This window comes from Pseudoliparis swirei, chromosome 7, assembly GCF_029220125.1.
Source record: "Pseudoliparis swirei isolate HS2019 ecotype Mariana Trench chromosome 7, NWPU_hadal_v1, whole genome shotgun sequence".
NCBI lineage: Eukaryota > Metazoa > Chordata > Actinopteri > Perciformes > Liparidae > Pseudoliparis > Pseudoliparis swirei.
In genome coordinates this window covers 14,236,902-14,245,910 of record NC_079394.1, presented here as the reverse complement: position 1 = coordinate 14,245,910, position 9,009 = coordinate 14,236,902, and the positions used below count along the sequence as shown (strand labels likewise).

Below are 9,009 nucleotides of genomic sequence, written 5' to 3'. Positions count from 1 at the left end.
CGCCTCCGGCTCGAGCGGGAGGACAACCGGAATGTTCGGATTCCGGTTGTCTGGAGGCAGCCTGTCTGGGTCCTGGTCCGGGTCCTGGTCCAGGTCCGGACCCGAGCTCAACCATCGGGGTTTCATCTATTCATTCTTATCCTAATGCACAAAGTGCTTCAATTGTCACGTTTTATTATAATTCTCTTTTCATTTATCATGACTTTTAATACTTGTTAAGTGTCTGTTTTTGTTAAATAATACATCCTTCATATATTATATATATTATAAGTTAAATACTAATAAAGTGGCTGCACACATCACACAATATTTTACAATATTTTAAACATTATTCACACAATTTGTTGTGATTCATCAAACGTGAAGGAATCGTTGCACTTGGGATAGTTTTTAATAATTAATGAATTATCAACTTTTAAATGTGCTTATTTAAAAGAAAGAGTGATATCAAAGTGTTTGAATTCTTCAACATGTTGTGAGACACAAAACTATGAACACAAATCTGTATATTTAGTATTTTAACTTGGTCTGTTGGCTCCGATATTGGAGTTTCTGTATTTTTCCGCGTGTGGTTTCTGTTTCTCTGAATGTTGAATCACAGGAAGTGCCAGTTGAGAAAGTCCAACTTTACTTCACTGTGACCGTGTTTACATGCATTCGAATAACTGGCTTAGTCGGACTGAAATCGAATTATCCGTTTCATGTAAACACCTTTGTTCGACTATGTGCGGTCCGACTACGATCCGATTAACACCCCTGGATAACTCGATCCGATCCGGTTGATAATTCGACTATCGCGGCATGTAACGGTGAATTGGATTAGGAACTGGACTTTGCGTCTTTGCGCATGCTTGAGATCCCCCCTCCCCCCTCCCTCCCATGTCGTGACCCGGAAGTCGAAAGAGACGATAAGTTGTCACTGCCGGGAGCCTGGCCGGCAGAAAACAAACAAACAACGCCAATAGCGCCGTTTGTATTCGCTGTACTCCTATTAACATCATGCAAGAATAGTCGAGGGATGCAGCTTCGCCTTGCTCTCTGTTCGCCATCTTTCTCGAAATGTTGATGTTGTTGGTTGTTGTTGGTTGTGGTGAAGAGGTCAAGCGGAAATGGCTGTATCACCACGAGTTGTAATGAAAACAGCGCCACCTATCGTATCGGATATGACATGCCAATGACAGGCCAATGATTCGAATTACTCACTGCCATGTATATTGGGATAACAGCAGATCCCCCAAAAGATAGCATAGTCCGTCTAAAGCAAGATTCGAATTATACCATCATGTAAACGCACTGAGTGAGTGAGTCTGAGCATCTGTTTTTTAGGCTTTTTAAATGAACTTCTGCAAGATTTTCTATTCCAGTTTTTCTTATATTCCTGTTTCACTTGTAAGTTTATGAAAAATATTTTTAATGAGTAGGAAATGCTCAAATTGTAAATATATGTGTTATTCAGAGTCGTTGAAGCAGCTGCTTCACTAAAGTTAAACATTGTGAGAACCAACACAATGAGTTATTTTTATATATTTGGCTTCCAGTAAAAATATAAAACAAAAATACTCCGGTACATGTAGCACAATGCAAAGGTAAGGTAGCTTAACAAGTCCTGTGTGTGTCTGAACCGCTAACACACCTTCGTGATGGTTATTATACCACTTAACCACTCAACCCGTCACTGGACATCTTCCATGACCTATAGAACCAGTTTCAAGTTCATCCAAAGGTTTCGATCATTTGAATTTCATTCCATTAGATTTAATTTCTAAGCCTATTTTGGGTTGATATGCATCATGAGAGTCTCATGGAGTCATGGTTACTGTCCACACACTGACATGTCATATTACCCCTCCAGTCATCCTCCAGACACTCAGTCACAGTTTCACTGGGTGACGAGACATCAAATTCTTCACGACTGAAGAATTGTGATTAATGTTGAGTTCAATGGAACCAGGAAGAAACTGAATCAGCCTGAAGCATTCTGGAAATGTTTGATGTCAGTTTAATCTGTAAGACTTAACGTCATGGCCGCTGTGTACTATACAAGGCCTAAAAAGGTATAAAAGGTATAAAGCTATAAAAGTAAAACGTTTTAAGGTATTGGGGTTACAGGTGAGTTTCTGTGTCTTCTTCTCTCTGGAGTTCTTTAAATACCAACGACATATTTCTGCTGCTCTGGTTTCACTGAGAGGAAAGAATTATAAACATGAAGCTGCTGGAGACGAGGACGTCACCCTGACGACACTCTCTCTCACACACACACACACACACACACACACACACACACACACACACACCCTGAATGTGGGTTCTGTGAGTTCATCTCAAAGTGATGCATGATGAAAGTCTGTGACTAAGAAAAAAACAGGTTTCGTCTCCACTGATCTCTACTGCAGGTCTCCACTGGTCTCCACTGGTCTCCACTGGTCTCCACCCGGCCCCTACTGGTCTCCACTGGTCTCTACTGGTCTCCACCCGGCCCCTACTGGTCTCTACTGCAGGTCTCCACTGGTCTCCACTGGTCTCCACCCGGCCCCTACTGGTCTCTACTGCAGGTCTCCACTGGTCTCCACTGGTCTCTACTGGTCTCCACCCATCCCCTACTGGTCTCTACTGCAGGTCTCCACTGGTCTCTACTGAAGGTTTCCACTGGTCTCCACTGGTCTCTGCTGGTCTCCACCCGGCCCCTACTGGTCTCTACTGGTCTCCACCGGTCTCTACTGGTCTCCACTGGTCTCTACTGGTCTCCATTGGTCTTCACTGGTCTCTACTGGTCTCCTCCCATCTCTACTGGTCTCCACTGGTCTCTACTGGTCTCCTCTGGTCTATACTGGTCTCCACCGGTCTCTACTGGTTTCCACCAGTCTCTACTGGTCTCCTGTTGTGTGTTAATTGTGATTAACCTTCCTCTTGTGTTAGGGTCGGCACCGACCCGTTTTAGGTTTTAAATGCAAAAAAGAACCACATACATTTGTTTATTTTCATCAAGGCTTTTTGACTTTGTCAGGAACCTCTATTTCAACAAAATAAAACAAAAACATTTTGTTTCACTAAATTATAAAATGCTCTGGTTGAAATTATGACCTTTGTGTTGTTAGGGTCGGTTTCGACCCGGTTATAAAAATAAGATTATAAAGCAATAATTAGAGCCAAAACTGAAATCATAAGTGCACTGTCAGCCAACACAGTTTCAGCCAGCTCCTCCCCCAATCATGGGAGCTTTAGGGGATTCTCATTTTGCATTGTTCTCTCCAGAATCTACAGATTTACACAGGCAAAGCTGCGAGTGGCATCCCTGAGAAAAACCAAGGAAAACGTGTGGTCCTCGATATGACTACTGGACTGCAGGGTCACAATATCACTTGTGACAATTTCCTTACCAGCTATGACTCAGGCCACCTGATTCTAAAAGAAAGAGGTGTGAGGTCTGCCCAAGCAAGACACACGTATTGTGCTTCAACTGCAAGAAATATCTCTGCAAAGAACACAATAAAAGTGTCACTTTTTGCCACACATGCATCTAAACACACACATACACATGCAAGTTCTTGCACACAGAGACTTTTACTCTGATTGAGTTTTTTGTTTGTTTTGGAACTAGTAATTGATTTCTATTGGTTTGATTTGCTTGATTGGTTGTTTGTTTGACCTTGCAAATCTATATTTTGTGTTATGACTTGTTCTGCTTTTTATTTTGTGTTTGTATTGAAGTTTTATTGCTGAAAAAAATACTTTTTAGCCTTTTTCTTGAAGTAAATATATATGGGTCGAAATTGACCCTAACACCATAAATGTTACTATCGTTAATAATATTAAAATAAAAATATAAATATAACAAATTTATTTCAGAGATGTGTTCTAATACCCCTCAGTAATAGTCAGGTAACACAACAACCCTTCATTTATTTAAATGATTGTCTTGAGGTTCATTTTACCATTTTTAAAATTGAAATATGATATACTGACAAAGAAAAGGCCCAGAAGCCCACACCAAAAATATTAAAACCAATATTTTCATGGATAAGGAAGCCTAACAAGGTAACCAAGAGATGAGAAACAAATTGGATGATAGATCATTGTTGTTGGTGTATTTTATCGCTGATTTAAGACACGGGTCGGCACCGACCCGCTAACATAAGAGATGGTAACAGAAAGCTAACACAGGAGGAAGGTTAAAGACTGATTGTCAGCAGCTGGTCGGCGGCCCGATGCCGTGTGAGCACGACTACGTGCGGGACGGGGCAGCCTCTCAGAGGCCCCGCCCACAAACAGGTCACTTGTTTATTTCTGTTTATATTGTTTGTGTTCAGTCATTCTGTTGCTTTGTTTTTGTTGACTTGTTTACCAGCCAAACTGATCTGAGGACAGATATATAAACATACATTTATTTGTATATTTACTGTTTATTGTATATTTATTGCTGATTGTTGTTAATGTGATTGTTTATTGTTGCACTATCCGCCATGACACATTCCTTGTATGTATAAATAAATATACAATAAAAAGATATCTCTTCAAAATAAAAAATATATATATTTCTTTAAACATATATATATATATAATATATATATATCTTTAAAAAAATATACATATATATTTCTTTACAAATATATATGTATGTATTTTAAAAAATCTATATATATATATATAGTTGATGGATATTTATAAAAAAATACAAATATACTCCATATATATGTATGTATGTTTTTATTTTATTTTTTATAAATATCCATCAACTATTTTCCCGTTGGAATCTCAGAAACATTAAAGGATACATTGTTGTATATAATATACATAAATATGATTTATGTAGATTTTCTAAAAGTTTATGTATCATTCCTAAAATATTCCATTAGTTTGAAATGTATCAACATTTCCACTTCTCTTCTTTGAATGTGAATATATAAATAATCTAATAATAAGCTGCACTGTAAGACGTTAAACACTCATCTGTGATCCGTAACTCGATAACCATGAAGGGTTATGGGCTGCACAGCGCCACGTCCTCATCTTCCCTCTGTGTGTGATTGGTCGGATCTGAGAGGGGGCGGGGCCTCCTGAGAGAGCTCTGACCGGCCCACTTCCCCTGTGTGTGATTGGTCGGATCTGAGAGGGGGCAGGGCCTCCTGAGAGAGCTCTGACCGGACCACTTCCCCTGTGTGTGATTGGTCGGCTCTGAGAGGGGGCGGGGCCTCCTGGGAGAGCTCTGACCAGACCACTTCCTGCCTCTGAATCACGGTTCGCCTCTGAGAGGAAAACCTCTGCAGGCAAGCCGCATCCTGGAAACCTCTAGAGGTCAAAGGTCACCTGACTCAATGAGTCCTGAAGAGGGTTATGAAATAGAGACACAGTTTATGTTGTATGATGAACCTCTACACACACACACACACACACACACACCTGTACAAACACACATTTGTACATAAACACTTGTACAAACACACGTACACACTTGTACACAAACACCTCCTCACACACACACACATGTGTATAAACACACACACATGTACAAATACACACACACACAAACACCTCTACAAAATCACACATGTACACACACACACCTGTACCCACACACAAACACCACTACAAAATCACACATGTACACACACACCTGTACCCACACACAAACACCACTACAAAATCACACATGTACACACACACCTGTACCCACACACAAACACCACTACAAAATCACACATGTACACACACACCTATACCCACGCATGTACAAACACACGCACACACACAAACACCTCTACAAAATCACACATGTACACACACACCTGTACCCACACATGTACAAACACACACACACAAACACCACTAAAAAATCACACATGTACACACACACACCTGTACACACACTCTGAGCTAATGTTAGAACTCAAACCTTCATTCTTTACTCACCTGAGGAGTCACTATCAATCCATGACAACCGTGTGTGTGTGTGTGTGTGTGTGTGTGTGAGTGTGTGTGTGTCACTACACACTGAAAAATAAAATGTTAAATGTCCCTAAGCCCTGCCCCCTTAACCTGTCACTCAACACAGATCAGCTGTGACTCGGCACACAAGTTGTCTGACAATAATATAGAAATTAAATAAATAATATTAATATTAATTAAAAATATATGCATTCATGTGAAGAAAAAAATACAAATACTAATTAAAAGAAATACAAACAGGAAACAAATACAAATGGTACTTAATCAAATTTAGATTTTGAGGATCAATAAAGTCTGATGTTATATGACTAACCATGGTTAATGAGGTGTGACACACACCGAGGCATGTTCAGACACACACTTTCACTGTCTCAGATTAGTGTGTGTTGGTTTTCTCAGCCTGAATGAGGAATTAACTCAATTACCCACACACACACACACACACACACACTGTTGATACTACACACCATGGTGAAAGACGGACTCACAAACACACAGTATACACATTTATTTTAACTTTTCTGATTCACGACATTTAAACATTTGTTGCACAATATATTTTTTTAAAGCATCTTTACAAATGTTTACAAAATATACAAAATGTTCTTCGATATTGTTTACATTCTTCTCCTCCTGCTCCTCCTCCAGGGGAAGGTGGTTGTCTCCAAAGGGCCTTAGGAGATTTCAAGAGTTTTAAGGTTCTCAGATTCTCCTCCAGGGGGAACCAACACTCATTATTTCACTACAACGAGAACCCAGAGGTCAGGGGTCAGAGGTCAGGGGTCAGGGGTCAGAGGTCACGCTGATGGAACTGAGAGGTTCCAGTTGATAGAGTCTGGATCCACATGTCAGACTGATGACGTCACGCCACCACGCACTACAGCTGAGTCTCTGAAGCTCCGCCCACCATCTGGATCCTCCAGGGCTCCTCCCCCGTCCCCCCCTGAACCGAGCACAGGCCTCTCTCTCCCTGCTGGGGGTGTGGCACTGCCGTGTCCTGGTTGTGGTTCTGGTTGTGGTTCTGGTTCTGGTTTTGGAGCTCTGCGAGCGGAACAGCAGGGACAATATTTATTAAAATCAACATTCAGAGTTCAATTTACAGAAATGTTCTGTATTCCAGAACAAAAACAACAACACGCTTTACACAGTTGGATACAGGTGTATCTACCTGTGTAGCCACCTGTATATTACCTGTGTATTACCTGTGTATTTACCTGTGTATTACCTGTGTATTAACTGTGTATTACCTGTATATCCACCTTTGTATTACCTCTGTATCTACCTGTGTATCTACCTGTGTATTATCTGTGTATTTACCTGTGTATTAACTGTGTATTACCTGTATATCTACCTGTGTATTACCTCTGTATCTGTGTATGTACCTGTGTATTACCTGTGTATCTACCTGTGTATTTACCTGTGTATTACCTGTGTATCTACCTGTGTATTTACCTGTGTATTACCTGTGTATCTACCTGTGTATCTACCTGTGTATTTACCTGTGTATTACCTGTGTATCTACCTGTGTATCTACCTGTTTATTACCTGTGTATCTACCTGTGTATCTACCTGTTTATTAACTGTGTATATACCTGTGTATTTACCTGTGTATTACCTGTGTATGTACCTGTGTATCTACCTGTGTATGTACCTGTGTATCTACATGTGTATCTACCTGTTTATTACCTGTGTATCTACCTGTGTATCTACCTGTTTATTACCTGTGTATATACCTATGTATCTACCTGTGTATTTACCTGTGTATTACCTGTGTATATACCTGTGTATCTACCTGTGTATTTACCTGTGTATCTACCTGTGTATATACCTGTGTATCTACCTGTGTATTTACCTGTGTATCTACCTGTGCATATACCTGTGTATTTACCTGTGTATTACCTGTGTATCTACCTGTGTATTTACCTGTGTATTACCTGTGTATCTACCTGTGTATTTACCTGTGTATTACCTGTGTATCTACCTGTGTATCTACCTGTGTATGTACCTGTGTATCTACCTGTGTATCTACCTGTGTATTACCTGTGTATTACCTGTGTACTACCTGTGTATTATCTGTGTATTTAACACAGAATGTTTAACATTATTCTATTTTTTAATGAATTGAACTAAAAAACATTCAGCAAAGCTAAACATAACTAAGCATGTCTCCTTGTGACCTCGTCCCCTTGCCTCCTTGTCTCCTCGCCTCCTCTCCTCCTCGACAGACCGGGTGTCAGTGAGCTACCTGTGCAGGTGTGCGTCTCCTCCGTGTAGATCTGCAGGAACACGAGAGCGCAGAGGAGCAGCAGCCAGCGGCGGGCTGGGTCCGGGTCCTCCCTCTGGGGGGGCCGCCGGGACCTGGAGGCCGGGTACAGGACCCGACGGGGGGGAGGAGGAGGAGCAGGAGGAGGAGTAGGTGATGGTTTCCAGAGGCCCCAGGACCTCAGGTGGCAGTCTGCAGGAGGAGGAGGAGGAGGAGGACAGCCGTAGATTCTTCTCTTTTTTCCTTCTCCTCTCATTTAATTCTCCTTTTCTCCTTTCAGGAAGTCGTTCTTCACCTCCTCTCTGCTCCATCACTCTGCTCCTTAAATCATGAGGAGGAGGTGTCACCAGGCCCCGCCCACCTCTAGAGCTATTGTTGTTTTTCTGTTGCTTTGAAAAGTATTTTTAGACACACACCCAAGGAAACATCTCCTTTCCCCCTCCCCCCCCAAGGAAACACTGGGAAACAGGAGGACTTCAGGGAGGAGAACTTCAGGGAGGAGGACCTCAGGGAGGAGGACCTCAGGGAGGAGGACCTCGGGCAGGAGGACCTCCCCCCAGCTCACTGGACCAACTCATTGACGTTCGCAGAGTGTTTCTTTCCAAACGCCCGGCTGGTGGTCCAGATGCTCCTTGAGGTTCCCGTCATTGACCCGGAGGGGGAACCAGGAACCAGGAACCAGGAACCAGGAACCAGGACCCCGTTGGTCGGATGTGACCGACAGGAGGAAAGTGATGACTTTATTATGATGAAAGACGAGTCAGATGAACTCCTGAGGAGTCGACCACAGAGGTTACGTAACG

General features: G+C 41.8%; 1 protein-coding gene across 1 annotated transcript; it reads right to left on the bottom strand.

The window, feature by feature from the left end:
* Window positions 1-6,820: 6,820 nt before the first annotated feature.
* Window positions 6,821-8,556, bottom strand: LOC130196066 (uncharacterized proline-rich protein-like). Its single transcript, XM_056417928.1, has 2 exons — window positions 8,189-8,556; window positions 6,821-6,984 (listed from the first exon to the last, which is right to left on the bottom strand). The coding sequence occupies exons 1-2, from the start codon at window positions 8,460-8,462 to the stop codon at window positions 6,821-6,823; spliced, it is 438 nt and encodes a 145-aa protein (XP_056273903.1). The 5' UTR covers window positions 8,463-8,556.
* Between the last annotated feature and the right edge of the window lie 453 nt (window positions 8,557-9,009).